Genomic DNA, 23,898 nt, shown 5'->3' with positions numbered 1-23,898 from the left:
GGAGAGGTGGGGCTGCTTGTTGGCACTTTTAAAAAAATTTTTATTTCAATTCCAATGTCCATTCCTATCATTTGTTTGAGGCTTGAGCTCATGCTGCATTTGACCTTCCTTTCCCATACCTTGCTCTGCATGCATTAATCAACTGTTCCCTAATCTTTATTGCCTCTTTCCTCTAATATAAGCATTTCCAAGCTGTGTCTGACTCGGGTACATTTTGACCATGGAGTCAGACCCACTGCACCCCATGATTCCCAGCATGCATTTGGTAAATGCTCTCCACCTCCACCATCTCTCTAAGGAAGGTCATGAGTTTGCAATAAAAACAACAGAAAGTGTGTTGAATAAAATGTTTTATTAGGGGGTTAGTCATCATTGCATCACGGCTCCTTTTCTGTGTTATCTTTATTTAAGTTTTTTTTTTTGTTAGTTAACATTTGGTTCCAATAAACAGAAATTAAAACTAAGTTGATTTTTACTAACATTTATATGACGGAGTCAAACTCGGCTATTTAGATTACATTAAAAGTGCATGGTCCAACTTTCCTAACTTTATTAAAGTTGATCTTTGTAACTTTCCGCTCCTGGATAGGGACTTCACTTAGTGGTGAGAGGTCTGGTATAGTGGCTGTCCTTGAGCTGGGAAGATGTCTGTCCTCTTTGATCAATCTAACTTTCGAAAGCTGTTTTGTATGTTGTAACACGCTGTGGTGAAGTCATTAGTGTGCTCTTTATAAACAATGTGCCTGAAGCTTGTTTGGTGTATGTGTCGTCCATCTTTGTATTTTTTAATCCTGTCTATGTGTGCATGGACTGCATGCCCAGCATGATCAATTTATGTTTAACTCTAAAGTTGGTGTGAACATGAAGCACTTCAGACATGTTTAAAACAATAACATACTTTAGAGCCCTCTTCTGTTATATAATAATATATACTCCATATATACCAGATACTCATAATACTAGGTTAATATGTATAAAAGGTGTCATTTGTCCAAAAAAAAGTACATTCGACTTGATATAAGGTATTTATCATGGGAAGAAGGGGTGGATTTGAGTGTTGTTACGGCATGGGATGGAGCAAAGAAAAATATTTTGAGGTATTATAAACATTTCATGAAATATTTATATTTTAAAAATAATAAACCATACTTAAACCATGATCCAGAAACAGAATCACTTTCATTATCTAAAATTAATCTATGGTTAGTGTAAGAAAAACATCTGTAAGCTATGGAAAAAAAAATCAGCAAAACATTATAGAACATAATCACATCACCACTGACAAGGGTTTACTACAACTGTTCGTTTAAAGACTGAGTGTTTAAATCCATGTCCTTTAATGGATTTCATCTTAAAGATGTTCACTTACTGCATTTCATCAGGCCCTATATAACCGTGTAAACAAAAAGTAACTCTTGTCATCTATTCACTATAATTATTTTTGAGCAAATAAATTTTTTGTGCATCATTTTAATATTAGTCCAAATATTTATAATTCGACCTTAAAATCTTTCAATTATGGTTCATGAAGGATAATTTCCATTTTTACACTTGTTAGTTGCTTCCATTTAGTAAGTTATTTTATCATATATATTTTTTTCAGTAAGGATCGTTGTAATGCTAGAGGCTTTTGACCCTGAAATATTAAAGGCTTTGCTTTTAAACAAAAATGTACACTATATCCTTTCTTATTTATTTGGAAATATATATTCAAGAACTGCCCTTTCGGATTTGTCATCTTCGTAGACCTTATTGTGAAAAGACATGATTACTGGTGATAACATAAGATTAAATTTGCATTTGGGACCTACTGTATATGACTGTTGTCTTGGTTTAGAATAACAGTATTAATTGACAGCCCTTTTTGTTTTTCAACATATAACACTAATTCTGATGAGTTATTTTGTGTGTGTGTGTGGAGCAGTACCCAACAGAAGAGGACATGATTGAATGGGCAAAGAGGGAGAGTGAGCGAGAGGAGAGGGAGCGCGTGGCCCGACTCACCCAACAGGAGCAGGAGGACCTGGAGCTGGCCATCGCACTCAGCAAATCGGAACTGTCCTGACCTGAACCAGCCCTGAGCCATACTGCCGAGGAAGAAGAGATAAGGATGAAGAGCTAAACTTACGGGTGCTGGGATTTTACAATCCCACTAGTTTTAGTACAGTCCAATCTTCCCTCCCTCACAGTTTCACATCCACTACATGTCAGTACAGTATGTCATCTCTCTTTCTATGTTGCCAGTGACTCTTCTTAAAAAAAAAAAAGAAAGTGTAGGTTTGGGGGCAGGGGATTGGTGTAAAGGTGAGGGACTAAACACAACCACTTGTGTGTTACTTTAAGCTGTGTTTTCTTGTGTTTAAAAAACGATCGCCTTTCTATGTTTCTGACTCAATCAAATGTTTGGCACTATGAAGTGTCACTGGCACATTAACAAACTTTCTCCACGTGCTACTCTTCTTGTCAGTCTGGTTTAAGTGCAAATATGCAGAAAAATTTTGACAGGTTAGATGTTAATCAGGAAACCCAGCACTTTTAAACTGGTGCCATTATATTATGTGAAGTGATCATGATACAATTAAGCATTGTTAGATTTTAGTCAGGAGTGAAAGTAAACAGAAAAAAAAGATTGTAAGTAAAAGTGCTCTGGAAATAAAGTATGTAAATTAATATTTCATGCCATTAATAAAAAAAAATATATATATATATAGAACACCTACTTATATTGCACCTATATATTGGTTTAGTACCCATATATTGATTTAGGGTAGGCAGGTTGGAATCTCACATTTTGAACGGGACTTATTTGAATGTGTCTGTACAAGACTATGACCCTCTTCTGAATTACAGTTGAAACTCCTGATTTAGCATATAAAATTTGCATTCAAGTCAGAGCACTTCACTTTTGATATGAAATTCTGTGTAGAATGCACACACAATCATCTAACTGAAATCATATTTAGGGCACTCTAACTCTAGAGGGAAAAAAAGGTTCCTGTGCCAGAAGGTAGCCTTACATGACACTCAAACCCAGTTGAAACATTTTAAAATAGTCCTCCTTGCAAATATTGCATATTTGAAAAACTACAGTATATAAATATCCATTTATAAGTATGTATGAAAAGGTTATTGTACTTTATATACTATGTGTGCATTCTTTATCATATTAGTCATTCAATATTAGCAAACTATCTTGGTAAGAATGCAGAAGACACTATTGACACAGAAACAGTATGTACATATAAAAGAAATTCTGTAATTGATGTCCAGTGCCTAAAACCACATTACCTTTGGAAAATGTCTAATAGATTTCTATTAACTTTTCGATTTCTCTAAACCTACGTTGATAAAGATTAATGATTGACTGTGCAATATGTCTAAAACTGTCAAATTAAGGGCAGTTTTTGCCTCTGATATCAGAGTGGCAATGAATAGACTTTTTAACCACTAAACATTTCAAAGAATTATAGATTAATAATCACCCTATACAAGTAATGTGGTGTGGTCATTGATTTTTTTTGTTGTTTAATTGGATGAAATTAGTAATGTCTTATGCAGTTTCTTTCAGTCATAAATAAGTGAGAGTAATTAGAACAGAGAACTTGTATAGCACTGGTTTAGCTGTTATATCCTCATCTGTTCCTGTCCTTTGGGCTAGACATCTTAAGTGGCCACAAGAACATTTCTTACCCTTTTGGACAATAGATGCACTTTGTCACTGAGAGTTTACCTAAGAATGAGTTGCTCACGGTATAAGATAAAAGCTCTAGCTTTTTTTCTTTGCTTTTTTTTTTCCCAATGTCATTGGATCAAGAATGCTCTTTTAATTCTAATATTTAAATTAGAATAAGAATGATCTGTCAGTCATTTAAAATAAAACGAAAATAAACTTTAAAAAAGGTCAACATTATCCTGACACATACAGTTTTCTAACCAATACATCATTTACCTTACAGTTAAAAATGTTTTATGAGCATTATGAACACAGCATTATCCCCTTTAAACCAGATTAAGTATTGCTTTAGCATTCTGTATTTAGAAAAGATTTGGATTTCTCATTGTAACTGTTTTTCTGAGTCTTATTAAAATGATCTGTGGATTTGTTCATGTATGTATGTATAGGCCTTTAATTCTCCTGATTCAAAACCACTTGTGTATTGGCGTTCTACAGACTTTTTAAAACTGGCTTAATGTATTTTATTTTTTTTACTTTACAGAATGTGTCCCTTTTAACAAGGACAGATGTTTAAATATGTTAAGTAACATGTAATTAACTCATAAATAAATATGAAACTTTAAATCATTTTGAATGTTTATTGCTCTTAAATATAAAGACATTATGTTTAATAGAAATGCCAGATCATTCAATGGATGTCCATTTTATTTATTTAAATATTAAGCACTGCTTTAGATGTTCAGCTGAGAATTTGATGACCTACTGTATGGGTCACAAAAATTTGGCTGTTGCAAACAATTAGCTATATTAGCCTGCAACAACATTAAAATTACTGGAATTGGTTTAAGGATTGTCCGACATATTTTTATTTGTTGTTGGTCTTTTGGCTGCTCCTGGCAAGGGGTCGCCACAGCAGAATACCCAGTCCGCACTACAACTTTACACAGGTTTTACGCCGAATGCCCTTCCTGACGCAACCCTCCCATTTTATCTGGACTTGGGACCAGCACTGCATCCAGTGGCTGGAGTTTGGGCACTGGCTGGGAATATGAACCCGGGCCTTCCGCATGGCAGGTGAAACACCTACCACTGAGCCACCAGTGCCCATATATTTTTATTTACATGTACAGTATTTGAAGATGCTCTTATCCAAAGCAACATACATTTTATCTCATTACACATATAAATAATTGAGAATTAAGAGTCTCTCAAGGGTCCAAAGGTGGCAGGTTTTTATTTATTTATTTAAATCCTGGAAGTATAGTGAGGAACTGTCATGCATTAAGACTGGACTTTGGAGCAATGGTTAAAGTTCATCGTGTTCAGCATCAGGATGCAGTAATATGATCTGCATTTTCTGTATAAAGTGCCGCTACATTTTGCATTCACTCGTGTGATATTGCTTAAATTATCTGCTATGACTTTTACAGAGACTAGATCTCAACCTAGTTAGATACAAAGGGGAAAAAATGGAATAAAAGATCTACTGGACCACCTCACTAGAATTGTGCCGATGGTTGATCGATGGTTGGCCTTTATAGTTCTCTTTATTCACCACACATACAGTCACTTACTTATTAGAAATATGATTGAGGATAATTCATCTGACCATATCAGTTTTTATCTCTGTAACCTGCTACTAGTGGTAGTGGTATTATCTTGGTAATTGGAAGTTTATGTTCTGAAACGCTACTATAATTTTCCTCTGTGTAGTTGTTGATAGCTTATTCTTAGACACAGTCTGATCAATCAGCAGATACTATTCTGTTTGTTTTGCTTGGTACCCTTAGCTCTGCCCGTGTGCAGATCCTGACACTCTTGTACTACCATTAGGTGCAAATTGTATACAATACATGTACAATACATGTTTATATATCTGCCATTGACACTTTCATAAGTCATTTTCATAAGTCACTTTTCATGCATATTTGCACAGCCATTGCCACTTTAAAACACTTTAATTTTTTTTTATATATATATCCCCCCTATATTCCTATATTTCTATATTTTGTAATATTTTTATTATGCCCTTATTTGTAGTTTGTTTATTTTACTAGTTACATTTATTTCAATTATCGTATTTCATTTATTTTTATTAATATTTATTCCTTATATATAGTTTTTATTTTCTTTTTAAGGTCACCGGCGGTCGTACTGTGTATGACTGTGTATGTGACAAATAAAATTTGAATTTGAATGGAGTGTGTAGTCAACTTGCTGCTGCCCCTCAGACTATTCCAATGATTTGGGAGATATTTTATTAGCTCACAGACATAAAAGTTGCTGATGACACTGCCTACTGATACCGGCCACTGGCGGCAGGTCAAACAGACTTTCTGTTTTGTAAGTCCCCTACAGTTCTGTTCTGTGAGCTCGTTTGTACGTCCAACAGCCATTGTCTATTACAGTATATTACAGTACAGCGTTCTTTAGAATTGTATCGATGGTTGAACGATTTGTGTTAAGAAAAACAAGAAATATCTGCCATCCTTTTACATCGCTTTACTTTCTCAATTATGTTCACTTTTGTCTCCATAATTTTTAATTTCCATCTCTTAGCAGTAAACAAGCTTCATTACTTTCATGCTTGCCTATGAACATCCTGGCCTTCTAGTGCACTCGCAGGAGATGCATGTATGCCAGACGTGAAGATAAAAATTTTCAACTATGTTAAAGAAATAAAAAAATATATAAATTCATCCTCTATATAATTATTATTTCATCTTCAATTATTGTGTATACAGGGCATGATGTATACAGATGGGGACAGCCTGGACAGGATGCCAATCCATCGCAGGACTCTCTCTCTCTCTCTCTCTCTCTATTACACACACACACACACACTACAGGCAATTTGAGAAAGCCAATCAACCTAATCTTCATGTTTTTGGACTGTAAGAGGAAACCTGAGTACCCAGAGGAAACCAAGCACTGGGAGAACATGCAAACTCCACACACACACACACACACACACACACACACAGACCCGAGTTGGGAAGTTTGAAAAATATTTATCCTTTTTTCTTCAGTGATGCTAAAAACGAGTAGTAGCTATGAGCAGGTATAACGTTCAGTGTAAATAGGCTGTGTGGTGTAACGAAGACGCTTAAAGTACAGTAGAGCAGGCGGGCTTTAGGACCGGGGAAAGACGCAGCGCGGCATTCCAGGGCATTAAAGTGAAGCAGCGCGTGTGAGAGTGTGCGCGCTTTCTGACTGCGCGCGCGCGTGTGTGTTTGTGTTGAGCGTCTCTGAGTGCGGAACAGCTGATCGTCTCCTGTCTTATCATATCGGATTTACCCGTTTTCTTTGGAATGAGTTTTTGGAAACGCAAAATGAGTGACGCCAAAAAGTGAGTCCGGACCCGCATTAATACTGCGCTGGTGTTTTTAGTGGTGCACTGATTTAAACGGTGTGTAAAACGATAGTAGATTTGTTTGGGTCAACTCGTTAAGCTGACTCACAGGGACTGAATTCGCAATCTGAAACTTTCCAGATGATTAGGTAAACTCCAGCACGGCAGCTTCTGTTTTCGACATATTATAATTAAAAGAAACCTGTTTCTGATTATGTAATTTAGTTTAATTAGTTTTTCCTTCCAGATTTTTGTTTGATATCAGAGAAATTAATGATAATTAATATGTTTTTTTAGAAACAGCATCAGGACACGGATGAATTACACCTTAATTACCTATGAACTGTTGGAAACAAGGATATAATCAGTCATGTTTATGACTAATTATGTTTATGTAAGATATCAGTGTATCAGACAGCTGATGTGTAACAGTGCTCTTCAATAAGGAAGTGCACAAAAACATGAAGGTTTATGGCAGTTCACTTTCTGACAGTCATAAGGAGGAGGAGGAAAAGCAATTACCTGAGAGCAGATGCCTCTAAAAGAAAACGCTGATGGGTTTCTTTTTTATTACGTGTACATTTCTGTACTGAATTATGCTTGTACAATATCTTGTCCGACACCAAAAACTTTTATATTGTTAATCATACAGGAACACAAATGCTCACTTTAAAATAAAATTAAAAAAAAGAAAGAAAGATGCATTTCTGAGACATCTGTGCTGCTGTCTTTGGAAATTCCTGACTTCAGTGCTGACTATGCAGAATTATTTAGCTTGTCATTTCAGGTGATTGGTTTGGGTGACTTCTGTTTGAAGTCCCATGCCTTTCGGAAAGAAAAAGCGAGTTTATAGAATGAAAAAGAAAATAGCCTTGTGTCGTCATGTAATTGATCTGTAATTTTGATTTACATAAATTAAAAGGGTGAGCAATGATTACTCCAAGAGTCCTGAGTTAGGAGGTCCAGGTGGTTTTGGGGAAGTAAAATAGTCTTTTATGCTGTTAGGGGGTTTAATGTTCCCCTCTGCTGGGCTTACCAATTCTTTTTAGGTTCTTGATTATTTTGTTAATTTATTTATTTTTTTGTTTCATTTTAATTTTACTTGTAAACAAAGTTTATGGTGGCTCGGTGAATGGAGATTCTTTACAGGGCCCCTTTTCAGGAATATTGGTCAAAGGTGTAAATAAGGTTAAAAATATATAGAGTACGGTTATAGAGTCAAATCTATGATCAGAATATAAATGAGGCAGACAGTCAAGCTAAGGGGTATTAAAAATCAAAACTGAAAAAATGCAGCCAGAATGATGTGGTAAAAACACTGGACTACTTCTAAAAATTAATTCTTGTTTTGATCAACATTAACAATGTTCTTTATTGCGTTGTAAAATTCTTCTTTATTTTAATGTTTTAACTAGTCAGAGTGTGTGACAACATGCTGGACATGTCAGAAGCAAAGCATCTTCTGGATTGGAAACACCCTGAAAGGGCAAAATAATTTTTTAGCATACTGTAATATATATCTTGCTGTGCATTTACACTAATATAAGCTGGTAGGTAGTGGGTATTTTTAACATTTAAGCAGAGGAACTTTTTAGACATGGCTTAAGCATATGGTCACTAATAATGAAATAAGACATTTCTTATACAGTATTCAGGTTTATTTATGGTTTTTCAATGTGATGTAAGTTGAAAACAATTGTGAATGTTTTTTTAAGGAATGGAGTTGAAAAGGACGAAGGACCATTCTACCTGACCCCCACCCCAGAGTCAGTCTGTGCCCATTAAATCTATTTTTTAAAATATTTAAATAAAATGTTATCTCTGAATGATAACATAAAATGTTGAATGTTGAATAATTTTCAGGTCACCAGTAGAGACTAATGGACTAGGTCCTGTCATTACAGACATCAGGTAAGAGACTTTTAGTTTTCTTTTTTATTTAAGAGGTTTGTTTAAAAAAAATCCAGCAGTTGAGTTATTGTTCTGCCTACTGAATGTAGGTTATGCTCTTATTCTGATTATTCAATTCAGGGGGAAATTAAAGGTAAAATGGAATATTATGTTTCCTACAACAATACTGCCTATTCAAGGGCTTCTTTAGAACTTTGCTCTAGTCTTGGCTTTGTTGTGTCATCTAAACCCTCTTCTACCTGTTCCAGCTTGGACCTTCCAGATGATAAAAATGACCTCGAAGACACTGGAAAATCTACATGGTAAGTCTTTTCAAAGTGAATTTATTACCAGGTTCGTCCCAAGTGCTTATTTGGTTTGTAGATTTTGGTTGCCTAAGTTTAACGTTTGCATTTTCAGACGTAGCTTTAGCGGTTAGCCCTTTGTTCCGTGAATGGTAAACCCAAACACGGAAGAGCACGAGTAGGCAGGATAATCACGCTATTTAGTTTAAGGTTTACTCTCACAAATGGGGAGCAAGGGAAAGACACAATCTAACCCGCGTCCTATAAACACACACTTAATCTAAAAGCAAACCCAAAATAGTGAGTACTCACGAATCGGCGAACAAATCCGAAGTGGCATGGGCAAACTCAATGACTGAGCGGCGTGTTGTGGTTTGTTTACTCATTTTATGCTTCCTGGTTCACGACCGCATTACTTCTGGGTCCTAGTGCCGGTCGCGGACCGAGTGTGAAAAACAAAATCTAAATAACAGTGGTATGCGGTTTGGATATAGTAAATAACAAATAAATAGCAAATACAGTAAAAGTGTGTGCATGTCCGCCATCAGCTTTGGTTGTTGCTGTATTTTTTGAGGGTAATGATTGCTCTGGTTAGCGCTCATTTATTTAGGCCCAGAGGTTTCTCCTACAGAAGCATCAGTAAATTATATTTTATTCGAAGCGTGTCATCTAGTAAAGCTTTCATATGCATTTGCTTTTCCCTCTAATCTGGCTCCTAAATTATGGCACTTTAAATGCAGAACTATTTTTCTTCTTCAGTTATTTTAAAGAAAAAAAAATTAACGCTTTGCATACTCCATGTTTTTATTTATTTTTTAAATGCATGGAATAAAACTGAGGCTGGAGGTGTGTCGTGCTGTTTTCTGCAGTTGCTGCTGTATCCACATCACTGCAGTGAAACAGCACAGTCTCTTTCTCTCTCTCTCTCTCCTCTCTCTCTGTTTCTCTCTCTCTCTTGCTGTCTCACTCATTCACCTCACTCTCTATATTTTTCAGTTCCTTTAGACTACGTCATTGCCTTATACACATCGTTCAGACTGCAGTCGAGGCATTCTAGCTCTGTCTCAAGATCAAGTGCCCTGTAATAAAGGTGGCCCTTGTTAAATGAACATAGTGGTCACTTTTGACTGTGTAGCATGTATTAAATTAGTGAGGCTCATTATTTGGGCAGTGTCCTGAGGAAAAAGATTCCTCCTTCCCTTTTCCTGCACTGACCAATCAGAGACCAGACTGCAGTGTGTGGCCTGATTGCAGTGCTGAGAGGAGGAACAGCCGATCTGAGGTGTGTGCGTGTGTTTGTGTGTTTGAAAGAGGAGGAAATTATGGGCAGAGCGAAAGAGAGAGGAGGACTGAGTGAATGTTTGTTGCTCTATATGATATAGTCATCCTGATTGTATTAAGCTCTGCATTTTCCTAATAGAGAGGGAGAGGGAGTGTGTGAGAGAGTGACTTGAATCAAGTATGTGCATGTGTGTCGAAGTAAGACAAGCTGCTGTTAAGAGCTCTTGAAGGAGCCTGATCTCAACACACTGTGAAATATTCTTCTGCGTTTGCCTTTCTGAATTTCCACTTCATTTTTTTTCGTCTTTACATCCTTTAATGTGCCAGATGAAAATGTCAAAGGAAGGAGAAACTCTGTCAAATGGGTAAGAAATGCGTCAGATTTCATGGGACACTGTGAAGGAGTGTGTCCTGCATGAGTATAAGATTGTTTAGGAGATGGTTAATGCTATGTTATGACTTGAGATGTTGAAAAACAGACTTTTTAAATGCTGGCTTTTAAAATTGTATGCTTTTAGACAGTTCTAATCAAGCTTCTGTTATTGCAACGTCACTGTGAACGTACCTGGTAATGTACAACCTAGAATCTATTTTTTAAATCCCATCTTTTAAAGAACACATCCTAGCTTTTGAAATTACTTGGAGAATGTTTTGCACTCTGTGAAAGTGAGAATCTATATGTCATTGTATATCACTCTGTCAGCTTGTTTGTGTCAGTGGTTCCAGTAATCAGGGCTCCGATGAGTGATCAGCATTTAAGAGCTGCTGACTTTAATCATTTATGCTACATAAACAGCATCTACAGTAGCAGTCAGGACAAATTAAGAAGTGTGTGTCCTGTTGACCACTCAGTATAGGATAAAGCTAGTTTGTTTAAATGATAATCGTGGGATAACATTTTCAGCAGGGAGGACCATGCTGGGTTTCTGGTATGTTTTTCTGTGGGCCCATGCAATAATAATTCAAAATTAGTAACACCGAACCTTTTGTGCCTAGTCATGCTTTGTACTATATAATATAAATGTGCACTATATAATATAATATCTTATCTACACACTGTATATGTTGTTAAATAGCGACTAGAAGCATTCAGGTAAAATCATCAGCCTGTGAGTCACCCATTGGTAATTATGCATGGCGAGTCTTAATAGCAAAACAGAACTTCTTCTGTGGGACTGAGGGCCACCTGAGCCATTAAATATGTTGTAATTGTGAGAGCAGAAAAGGACACAAAGACTGGGTTTGTCTTAAAGCTGGAGTGGATGGGTACCATAGACTCGCTTTCCCCTCTCGCTTCCACTTATCCACTTTTATAACACATTTATGGACTTTGTCCTAATACATTCCTTTTAGTTATCCTTTTTCTGTGTGCAAAGAGAAGAGTTATAGATAGTTATTACTGCAAAGAAATATGCTATAGGAGTACTTAACTACACTAGGAAACCATTACTAATCAGATACTCAGTAAAATGAATGAATAAATAAATAAATATATATATATATTTTTATATCTTACTAAGCCCAGCAGAGTAAGAGTCTGCCCTCAGTTCGGGTTTCATTATGGAACGCTAACAGTTAAATCAGGTTTTTTCTCCCTAGATATGCATAATGTTTGCTATGCTACCACCACATTAGCTATACATTTATAGCCTTAATGCTGCGCTTTGTAGTAAAAAAAAATAAACAAAAAAACATCATGCTGCAACAAGTCTTGATTTAAGAATGCTTTCAAACTAAAACTTTGTTCAAGTGATTTGGTGCTATAGCAGTACATTTCCAGGGTTTTTCTTTAGGACCCAGTATGCTCCAGTTTAAGAGTTTGAACAGTTTAAAATTAGGCTAGCATCATATCATTTCGTTTTATGGTTTACAAGGACTCCTTTCCCTAGCAATTTTTTTAAATAATTATATTTTAACCTTTCTAGTGATGTAAAAGTTAAAACATGGAGTTGGAATCTAATTTATATTTTTGTGCTCTTTTTATAAGATCAAACAATTGTAGCTTCTTTCGTATGCATATAATTGTTAATTTAGAGTGACTCCCATTTTTTTTTTTTTTTTCGAATGATATTTTATATAAAATGCAACCAGTAGCTAAAAAAATGTATGGGCTGTTAGTTTTTAAGAGCTATGAAGGGTATGTTAGTGTTGTTACATCAGGGAAACCGAATACAGACATCATGGTAGTCACATCTGCTTCAGCAGATTAGCATGGCGGGGCGTGGTTTGGCAGTAGCTGGGGCTGGCACGGTGGTAACGGGGAGTGGTTTGGCAGTAATGTCGAGTTGGCACCTTTCTGACAAGCAGTGAACAATTTTAAAATACAAACATTCAATTATGTGAGAGGTATTTCAGCTGGCTATATATATATATATATATATATATATATATATATATATATATATATAAATATATATATATATATATATATATAGCCAAAACTACGGTGGCCCTGAAGTGCAAAACAAATTAACAAAACTGGAAACAAAATAACAAAACCCAAAACAAAATAACAAATTCAAAACCAAATTAACAAAACGGAAAACCAAATAACTAATATCTGACTGGCCGAGAAGTGCAATACAAATTAACAAAACGGAAAACAAATTAAAAACCAAATAACAAAACCCAAAACTATTTTTTTTGGAGGGGGGGAGTTTTGTTGTTTAGTTTTTGTTTTTGTTATTTTGTTTTCAGATTTGTTAATTTGGTTTTGAATTTGTTAATTTGGTTTTAAATTTGTTAATTTGTTTTCAGTTTTGTTAATTTGTATTGCACTTCTCGGCCAGTCCGATACAAACCGGAAAAGGTAGTTTTAGATTGCGAATAAAATGCTTACCGCTAATTGGACAAGACATCTGTCACTCAAGATATACAGGAAGTACTGTAGTAGCGGTAGATTTGTGTGTGTATGAATGTGCAAACATTATTGTGGTTTCTAATATGGCGAACTTACGGTGGCCCTGAAGTCAGTTTTGTTAATTTTTTTTCACTTCACGGCCATCATAGTTTAAAGTGAAGCAGAACACAAAAAAAGATAGAGGTGCAATACAAATTAACAAAACGGAAAACAAATTAACAAATTCAAAACCAAATTGGGTTTTGTTATTTGGTTTTTAATTTGTTTTTCGTTTTGTTAATTTGTATTGCACCTCTAGGCCAGTCAGATATTAGTTATTTTGTTTTCCGTTTTGTTAATTTGGTTTTGAATTTGTTATTTTGTATTGGGTTTTGTTATTTTGTTTTCAGTTTTGTTAATTTGTTTTGCACTTTGGGGCCACCGTACTAAACAGCTTAGTTTTATCCTCGAATGCTTCCCCTGTGGACTTTTTATCATTGTTCTCCTGTACACCAGCAAAGAATAGAGTCTATGAGTGATGTGCAGTGTGAGTCAAATGGCAAATGAAACTTATTGTAGAAAGTTCTTGGTGACATTGGTGTCTGACCCTAACAGCAGATCTGCACAACCTGCCCTCTATACATCACAAACTATAGTGTTTATATCCCACCACCCAGATTATTTTTTGTAATAGTTTTTAAATTACTACTGGAGCAAACTGAACAGCTCCTGATGTATGTAGCAGAAAATAGAATAGATTACTTTGTTTTTGGACAGTAAACATTCTGGACCTTTTTGTCTTGTAAACCTCCTGGACTTAAAATGCTACAGTACATTTTAACCTTAACCTAAGCACTGTCCTCCTTTTGCACATTCCAGTATACACTTAAATTACAAAGTCACCTCTGCAGATGGGACACATGTTTACACTAGAGTATATGAAGGCTATTTTGGTTTATCTGCCATTATACCTACTGGAGAAGCAGGCAGGATGCTCTGTAGTTCATGTTAGTCCGCCCTCGCACACAAGCTTGACTGTTGATCAGCCTCAACATTGTGTAGGTCATCTTTGTGCTACCAAAACAGTTCTGACCCATCGAGTTAATGACCTCCCATTAACTTTTTCTGCAATCTGTTCATCTGTGAGATCGGCCCCGACAGGCTAGCCTTTGCTGTACGCAATTTTGGATCTTGTGAAAATCACTCAGATCATTACACTGAAACCATTTTTTTTTTTTTTTACATTCTAGAACCAACTTTGAAAACTAATTGTTCACATGCTGCCTGATATATCCCACCACTTCGACAACATAAACACTGTTATTTACTTAATTTGGCAATGGTACATACTGTGGCTTCAATAAGTATTCAAGTATTCCTCCAATGTTTTAACATTTGCATCCAAAAATTTTAATATGGTGGTTGCATCACTTGAGAGTTACCCTTACCCAATCAATGACATTTAGGTTGAGGGCTGCTATGTACAGTATGCTATATAAAGCATTTATAATGGCTCTAATCTGCTGTTAATTGGTGATGAGAGATAGGACTTGGTCTTGCTTTCTTGAGATGGTCTTCATGAGAGCTGGTTTCATGGTGCTTGATGTCTTTTTTTTTTTATTATTTATAAAATGAATTTGACCATCTTGCAAGAACTGCTGATCTACGTATTTTAAAATAAGACCTATTTTACACTTTAGAAATCTCCACTATTGTTTTAGAATGTAGAAAATAAATAACTAAACAAAAACATTGAATTATAAGATGTGTCCAAACTTTTAACTGATATTGTATGTTCTCCAATAACCTCTGGGTTCTGCCCAGAACAAGTGTATTTATGTTGAACGTGACAAAGAATGACTTCTTTTATATAATTTAAGAGTTCTGTTGGTTGCACCACAACTCTTCGCACCAGAACTTATTTAGTTGTTTTACTGCAAATTATATTTATAGAAGCACAATTTTTGTTTGTTTGTTTGGAGGGGCTATTTTGTGTAAATTCATGACATTATAAAACCATTTAACTCCAATCAAATTCAAGATTGTAACACTACAAATGTAAAAAAGCTTAAGAAGTGAAAACATATGCCAGCCACCATACTGTATGTTGCTCATTTAACACTACCATTTTTTTTGCATTACAACAAATTAAGTTGTATTAGGTTCAAGCGGTTTGTTTTTTAAGATCTACTGTAAAGTTTAGCACTGCACTACAGTATGTGCCCTGTATAATTATAGGACATTCATTGTCATTTAGTTGAAGACTGACGATTACATACACGTCAAGTCAGCGAGTCGATTAGGAAATCTACTTTATGCATGATAAGTAATTTTTCCAACTGTTGTTTACAAATAGAATATTTCACTAATAATTCACTCAATCACAATTCTAGTGGGTCAGATGTAAATATACACTTAGTTGACAATGATGTTTTGGCTTTAGAAGCTTCATCACTTGAGTCAACTGGAGGTGTACCAGTGAATATATTTTAGACCTACCTTCAAAGTCAGTGCATCTTTATTTGACCTCATGGGAAAATCAAAAGAAGTCAGCCATGACTTCAGAAAAAAATCATCAACCACCACAACTATGGTTCATCCTTGGGAGCAAATTCCAAATTACCAATGCAAGTATAAATATCATGGGGCCAAGCAGCCTAATGCTAAGGAAGGAGATATGCTCTGTGTTCTAGAGATGAATACATTGTAGTAGAAAAAGTACAAATCAATACTAGAACAACAGCAAAGCACCTTATGCAAAACAAGACAGATATAGACATATCCTCAGCAAGCAAGAACCAACTGCTACAAAACTGCCATAAAATAGCCAGACTATTTTCCAATGTCTAGCTGCAAACCAAAGATCTTACTTTTTGGAGAAATGGCCTCTGGCCTCCTAAAACAAAAATGTAACTGTTTGGACAAAATGGCCATCGTTGCCTGGAGGAAAAAGGAGACGCTTGCAAGTGGAAGAACACTATTTCAACCACAAATTATGCAGGTGGCAGCATCATGTTGTGGGGGGCTTGGTTCAGGGAGCTATTGGTGCACTTCACATAATAGATGTTATCATGAGAAAGAAAGATTATGTAGATATTTTAAAGCCACATTTTAAGACATCAGCCAGAAAGATAACTCTGTAAATAGTTCTTTTAAACGAGCGATGACCCCAAGCAGGCTCCCAAAGTGGGTGTCGGTGTCTCTGGAGGACTGCTTCCAAAGGATACTTAAAGTGGTCATTACAAAGCCCTGACCTCAATCCAATAGGAGATTTCTGGGCAGCATTGAAAAAGCATGTGCAGGCAAGGAAGCCTACAGTACAAACCAGACTGTTACACCAGTTCTGTCAGGAAGAACAGGTTAAAATTCCAGCAACTTTTTGTAAGAAGCTTGTGAAAGGCTCCCCGAAACAACAAATTAAAGGCAATGCTACCAAATACGAACAGTATGTAAACTTCTGACCGACTGGGAATGTGCTGACAAACATGAAAACTCAAATAAATATTTTTCTTTACTATAATTCAGACACCACTTTAAACAAAAGTAAAGATCTTAACTGACGAGAAATGTTTACTAAGATTAAATTGGAAAAACTCAGTTCAGGAATTGGGAAAAACTGAGTTTAAATGCGATGTAAGCTGGAACTTACAGAACTGGAGCTTGTGACTTTAACTGTTTGACACGTATGCTAATTGTATGTTATACAGTAATTTCACTTGGCATTCTTCACAGTCTCGTTCCCCTGTAATCTGACTTTTATTTTGTGCATTTCAGCTCAGAAAGAACCGATCTGTCGGTTGCTCTGGAGGATTGCATGGCAGCACTGGATTTATTCTTGCATAATGACTTTGACAAGGCACTCTCTAGACTCAAGAGCAGGTGAGTGTGTGTGAGATCTTTTAGTGGACAAGTGGTATTTCACCATGTGATAATCAGTACCGTTACAGAATAACAGATGAGGGCGAAATACAGACAAGTATGTATGTATATGGAGTCTGCAATTTTTTATCCTGAAACCTACACACGTAGGCTTTCGTATGGAATTTTATATAAGGAAAACATTTACAGCAGGTCGCTCCAGTGTCAAATGTTACGCTATTTTTTAAAAGATTAAAGAGAGAGAAAAACAGGATGAAAGAGTCCATATTTAAAATGACATTAAGTCATTTAAAAAATTTTGTATTTTGTAAACATATAAATTCATGTATACCTTGCGGTGGTATAAATAATAGCCATAAAACCTATGAAGTTGAACATATTCCCCCTAAATCAAGCTATCAGTGATTATTTCCTTATAACAATCTTGTTTTTCTATAAATGCACAGTCTGCAGTTCTCGATTCCTTACCACATGAAGTCTGCCAGGAAAACCACTTCCCCACTGCTCTCGCGCTACCAATAAAACATTCACAGTCACGATTACAAGTAGCTACTTACAGATGCTGTTTGAAATACCCTGTAGAACAAATCTTATTAGCTTGCAGGGGTCTCTTGCACATCCCACTCCTAATTTGTTGTCAGTTCTTAGCCATTGGGTACTTCATTTCACTCGCACAACAACTACCAACCAGAAGCTGACACATCAAGCTTCAGCTGCCCTAGTTGCTTATGACTGGTTATTATTGGTTTAAGTGATTGATGTCATATGCCATTTATAGGTGCTTGGACTTCCTCGGCCGCCCTTGCCATCATCATGATTTAAACTCACAATACCCTGGTGATAATGTGATTCTGTTGTGCCAGATACATGGCAGAGATGTTTCAATCATTTTGCTGTCTGCGTGTGAAAACAAGATGTCCCACATGTAATGCAATAACCATGAATTGGTTTAAATGATCGAACATCAAAGCAGAAGAGTTTATAGTGACTCTGCATTGCACTGTGCTCTGTCATACCACCTAAGTTGTCATTATTCTTCTATAACAGTCCAAGTGTTTTCTTCTGTATGTTATAAAATTGAGGCGGTCATTTTAACAGACTTTTATAAGCATGTGTTGAATCTGTTCTCTTCAGCAGAGGCTCCGGTTAAAGCCTCTGATCTGGCTTTGAGGTCGCACTATTTGGGAAAGGTTGGTGTACTTCCCCTTTAAATAAAAACAACCCGCAAAGATGTGATCAAGTGGGGTTTTTAAATAAATTAATGGAGTAGAGTTTACCACACTCTTCCTTTGTGGAATTGGCTTTGGTTTTCCCCAGCAGGAAAAGCAGATCCAGATGTTGTTGCCATTTGCAGTAGTTGAAACATTTTGAGATGACCTGAGTGAAAACGGCAATGTTGCAGCATTCAGTCTGGGCTAACTTCAGTATCGTACAAGTGAATATGCATGCATGACAACAGTGACGAGATCAGCATGCCTCAACAGAAACCAAATGAAAATAGATCACAAGATGCAACAAGTCCTGAAACGAGATGATGACCGTAAAACGTTGCAGGGATGATGAACCTAGTAGCTGATCTTCTTCAGGCTAAAACAATGTTGATGCATTCTGAGAAAATATACATTAATGTAAATGTTCTTAAGTTTAGTCATTACTGTTTAAGTGCATTATGTTTGTGAGTACAGACTGAGACTTGAGTGCTGTGTATGTATTTGGCTAGCTATCCTAACTTGTAAAAACAAGGAAGGTGCAGTTCATACGGTTACATAATGGATTTGTTCCAGTTAATCCCAGATGTGCTCCTCCCCATTCCAGTCAACAGGTAGTGAATAGCAAAGGGGCATTTGAGTTACAATTAAATTTAGCTATATTTTATATAAACGGTGTATGTGTCTGTATATATATATGTGTGTGTGTGTGTGTGTGTCACTACCAAAAAAAATTATATTTTTTTAGGCCAGATGATGTTTTTCATCTGCAACAGTTTAGTTTTTGTGTTTTTCTGGCCACTGTAGCCTTAGATTCCTTTTCTGGCAGATCTGCTACATGATGAGCTGGTGTGTGTTTGTGTGTGTTTGTGTGTGTCACACCATCCCTTAGCTATCTGGTAGTCTTGGTACTGCTTTGTAGGTCATATGATTTGAATTGTGCAAGATTAAGTATGCTGACACATACATGGTCAGGAGTTCAGGCCAGCACTTTTTCCTATTCAACTGTAACAAGGACAGTAATTCACAAACTACATCTAAAGTTCAAATATACTGCTTGAGGTAAATGGTGGTGCTTGATGAAATGACTACATAAAAATACATTGATTTGCCATAAAATTAACAGCACCTACCATTACCACAATAGTATTTATTATTTATTAGATTGTGGACCCCCAAGGCTCACCACTACCCATGCGCACAAAAAGCCCAGCTGTCTGGTCCGATTTCAAAGAAAAGCCACAGCAGCACAAATCACTGATATAGGCCAATGCCCATGGGATGCACCTTACAAATAAATCCGATGGAGGCCACACCTTGCAACCCACAGCACCCAAAGGATCCGCTGCCAACATCTTGGTACCAGACACCACAGCACCCCCAGGAGTCTTGTGGAGTCCAGAGCTACCCAGGCAGCACAAAGGGAACCTACACAATACTGGGCATAATGTTTTGCACTGTAATATCGTGGCTGATCGGTGTATACTAAAAGATGTACAGCAGTTATACAAAGTACAGAGCATAATGGGTGGCATATTAGTCATTTTATTAATTGGATTTTTAAACATACTTTGAGACTAGGGAAAGTAAAATGCATTTCCTAATTTTTGACAAATGTGATGTCACAACATGTTTCATGCTACAACATATCATGAAGCTACTAAAAGGTCTTCCTTTTAGATGTTGAATCACCAATTGTTATTTTTTTTCTCCCAAGTTTAACTTGCTTTTACCTTTTTTTAAAAATAGTTTGTTCTTTTGTGGAATATGTTAACAAAAGCTGTGCTGGTTTGTATCCTTTTTGCTTAGCGTAGTGGTGAGAATCAATTCCGCAGGCATCCTCTACAAGCTACATTAAGCTGCAACAATGTGCATAAGGGGTTTAGTGAATAGGAGTGAAACGTGAGACATGTAGACATTCAGCATTCCTTTGTGTGTTGACCCCACCAGCATTATTCCATCATTGTTTCATTAAAAGAAAGCGGGTTAAACCGGCTTAGCCGGTAATCCTGCTGCAGAGCATTTTGGACCTGCAGTGTCACATTCTCTCCAATTCACACTGGCCTGTTTCTTAGAGAACTGAACCAACACTTAATATTGCTCAATAATGATGATTCAGGTACTCTACCTTTTAAATAGCTATATTTTTAAAACAAATAAGCAGTTTCTATCATATTTAAGGTGATGTATTCTATGTGTGTGTGTGTGTGTGTGTTTTACAGTATAAGAGAATGTGTTGTTGCCTTATTCCCTTAGATGTTATGTTTCCTGAGGTTTCCTTCTGTGTTCAGTCTGTGTGTTCATCTATTCATCGCTTTGTCTTAAGTATATTTTCATGCACAGAGTCATCTAATTGTTTTCGTGTTATAAATAGATTGAATCCTTTTCTTTTTTTTGTCTGTGTTTTCTCTGACAGGACTAAAGAGAGCATGTATCATGCACTGACGTATGCCACCATTCTGGAAATGCAGGCAATGATGACCTTTGACCCTGAGGACATCTTGACAGCAGGGAACACTATGAAAGCTGCTCAGGCTCTTTGTCAGCGGTAAATACATCCTCTCTATTTGCATATTACCTTTTAAGATTTATATTGAAATTAATAAACAAACAGACTCAACATGCATGTGTGCATAAAATCCTAAACTATACTACCAGTTTGGACATATGTTCTAATTTCGTGGTCTTTCCTTATATTTTTATTTCTTTCTACATTGTAAAACAATGCTTAAGTCATGAAACATGCAATAATCTCCTTTAAACAGTTGATGTGCTGCTACTTATGCTCTATAAGGCCTTCATAACAGCTCTAATGTGAGATGCTGTTTGTTAATTGGTGATTTTTTTTGAACACTGGTAACTCTAAACAAACTTTTCCTTTGCAGGTAAGTTTTGGGCTTGCTCTCCTGGGATGGTTTTCATGAAAGCTAGTTTCATCACGGTGCTTGATTGGTTTTGCAAATGCACTTGACGATACTGTTCTTACAAGAACTATTCCAGATCAGCTGACCTTTTGTGTTTTAAAATAACAACTGACTGTTGTTCCTTAATTAACTAATTAAGTATTGTTCTAGAATGTAGAAAATAAATCCAAACTTGTGTCTAGACGTTTGCCTGCTACCGTTTACTAGAACAGGAATTAGGAACACGAGTTGGTGATAGACTCCCAGAATTCCACTTTCTGTTTGGTGTTATGGGATGGAATTTCTGAACCACCTGAGGATATAGCTGTTCAAGCATGTGTGTGAAAATGCATAGTATGTATGTTTTTAGGAGACACATTTAGGCAAGAATGTCCTTAGTGATTTATAGCAGCTCTAACACACACACACACACACACACACGTATATATACAGGTGATTTTACAGATTATCAGACCAAAAAATTTATACACACTTTAGGAAAAGAAAAACATTTATAAATATTTGAATACTAAATGTATTGCTATATGTTATATATGATACTATATACAGTAATATTATTAATATTATATTAATATAATATTAAAAACACCAGTCTGGTTTGTGAAAGGCCAAAGCTTTAAAATATTTTATATTGTTTTTATCATATATCTCTGCACTATTCTAAAATGGATTGATATTGGGGTTGTTGAATTGTTCCTGGGAGGGGAACTAGACAAGTTTCATCTGTTTGAAATCATTATATTAGTGATCAAAATTAATTCTTTACTCAGAGCTGCTTTGCTGCAAACACTTATTTGGATTCACATATTTTGTTAGCATCGAGATAGAGAAATTTAAGCAACAAGTCTACTTCAGTTTAGACTTACGAATCACTGTACATCTCTCACACCTAATTCACCCAGGGTATTTCAGTTAAGTCACATGATTCTCTATCAGGCAGTCTGGAAGTCTTTGTACTTTCCATGATGATGACATGAGTGCTTGAGCACTTCAGTCTGTCTGTGAAACTAATAAAAAACAAACTGAACTGAATTGGTCTATACATTATAAAGCTCTAAGCATTTCCTTAAAGGACAAGATCTTCAGTGACAAATGCTGGTCAGTAATAAAAAAAAATCTAATGCATACTGTACATTGTAAACGTCACTTTGAAAATAAATATTAGGATTTCAATTGACTGAAAATTTCCATTTTGTTCATTAGTTCTAATTTATATGCGATCTTGTATAGGCAATTCAAGTCATGACAGTAAACTCAAGTCTTGTTAACTTTGACTGCTAACACAAATCAGTTCTTACGTACAAATTAGAAACAGTTTTTTGTTTTTTTCATTTGTAAAAAGTGACCTCTTAAATATTTATCCATCTCTTCAGTAAAAAGAGCATTTTTGTGCTGCACGTTAGCAAAACTGGTCTAGCATTTTGATGACTGTTTATATAATTGTATCTACAGTATTCTTCAATACATACAGTATGTGCTTAATTTTCTTTATATACACTGCTCAAAAGAATAAAGGGAACACTAAAATAACACATCCTAGATCTGAATAAATGAAATATTCTTATTAAATACTTTGTTCTTTACATGCCGAAACTGCTGAAACTCTCCAGCCACATGAGGTCTTGCATTAGGAGGAACCCAGGGCCAACCGCACCGGCATATGGTCTCACAAGGGGTCTGAGGATCTCATCTCGGTACCTAATGGCAGTCAGGCTATCTCTGGCGAGCACATGGGGGGCTGTGCGGCCCTCCAAAGAAATGCCCCCATGCAGTCATGCTGAAGGATGTTGCAGGCAGCAGAACGTTCTCCACGGCGTCTCTAGACTCTGTCACGTGTGTCACATGTGCTCAGTGTGAACCTGCCTTTATCTGTGAAGAGCACAGGGCGCCAGTGCGAATTTGCCAATCTTGGTGTTCTTTGGCAAATGCCAAACGCCCTGCACGGTGTTGGGCTGTGAGCACAACCCCCACCTGTGGACATTGGTTCCTCATACCACCCTCATGGAGTCTTTTTCTGACCGTTTGAGCAGACACATGCACATTTTTAGCCTGCTGGAGGTCATTTTACAGAGCTCTGGGAGTGCTCTTCCTGTTCATCCTTGCACAAAGGCGGAGGTAGCAGTCCTCCTGCTGGGTTGTCGCCCTCTTACGGCCTCGTCCACTTCTCCTGATGTACTGGCCTGTCTCCTGGTAGCGCCTCCATGCTCTGGACACTACGCTGAAAAACACAGCAAACCTTCTTGTCTTCTTGTCTTGCATTGATGTGCCATTCTGGATGAGCTGCACTACCTAAGCCACTTGTGTGGGTTGTATACTCCATCTCCTGCTATCACTAGAGTGAAAGCACCACAAGCATTCAAAAGTGACCAAAACATCAGCCAGAAAGCATAGTAACAGAGAAGTGGTCTGTGGTCACCACCTGCAGAACCACTCCTTTATTGGGGGTGTCTTCCTAATTGCCTATAATTTCCACCTGTTTTTTTCTATTCCATTTGCACAACAGCATGTGAAATTGATCGTCAATTAGTCTTGCTTCTTAAGTGG

At 36.5% G+C, this 23,898-nt stretch overlaps 2 protein-coding genes across 9 annotated transcripts in view; both read left to right on the top strand.

Moving 5' to 3' along the window:
* eps15 (epidermal growth factor receptor pathway substrate 15) overlaps positions 1 to 4,303 on the top strand; it is a 30,192-nt gene extending 25,889 nt beyond the window's left edge. For all 6 annotated transcript variants that reach the window (XM_053503620.1, XM_053503625.1, XM_053503621.1 and 3 more), the window contains one exon: positions 1,925 to 4,303. In XM_053503620.1, the coding sequence (XP_053359595.1) occupies positions 1,925 to 2,065 (141 nt within the window). In that variant the 3' untranslated portion in view covers positions 2,066 to 4,303. The remainder of the gene's footprint in view (positions 1 to 1,924) is intronic.
* A 2,588-nt stretch (positions 4,304 to 6,891) lies between these two features.
* ttc39a (tetratricopeptide repeat domain 39A) overlaps positions 6,892 to 23,898 on the top strand; it is a 28,257-nt gene continuing 11,250 nt past the window's right edge. The window contains exons 1-6 of one of the 3 annotated variants that reach the window (XM_053504138.1): positions 6,892 to 7,025; positions 8,744 to 8,794; positions 8,892 to 8,939; positions 9,188 to 9,241; positions 17,118 to 17,222; positions 20,847 to 20,978. In XM_053504138.1, the coding sequence (XP_053360113.1) occupies positions 6,988 to 7,025; positions 8,744 to 8,794; positions 8,892 to 8,939; positions 9,188 to 9,241; positions 17,118 to 17,222; positions 20,847 to 20,978 (428 nt within the window). In that variant the 5' untranslated portion in view covers positions 6,892 to 6,987. Of the gene's footprint in view, positions 7,026 to 7,058; positions 7,178 to 8,743; positions 8,795 to 8,891; positions 8,940 to 9,187; positions 9,242 to 10,637; positions 10,870 to 17,117; positions 17,223 to 20,846; positions 20,979 to 23,898 lie in introns of those variants that run through there. The other 2 variants (XM_053504139.1, XM_053504140.1) reach the window with 2 other exon arrangements.

Source organism: Clarias gariepinus, chromosome 9, assembly GCF_024256425.1.
Source record: "Clarias gariepinus isolate MV-2021 ecotype Netherlands chromosome 9, CGAR_prim_01v2, whole genome shotgun sequence".
Lineage (NCBI taxonomy): Eukaryota > Metazoa > Chordata > Actinopteri > Siluriformes > Clariidae > Clarias > Clarias gariepinus.
Note: the sequence above shows the minus strand (reverse complement) of the source record. Positions and strands in the feature narration are given on the sequence as shown.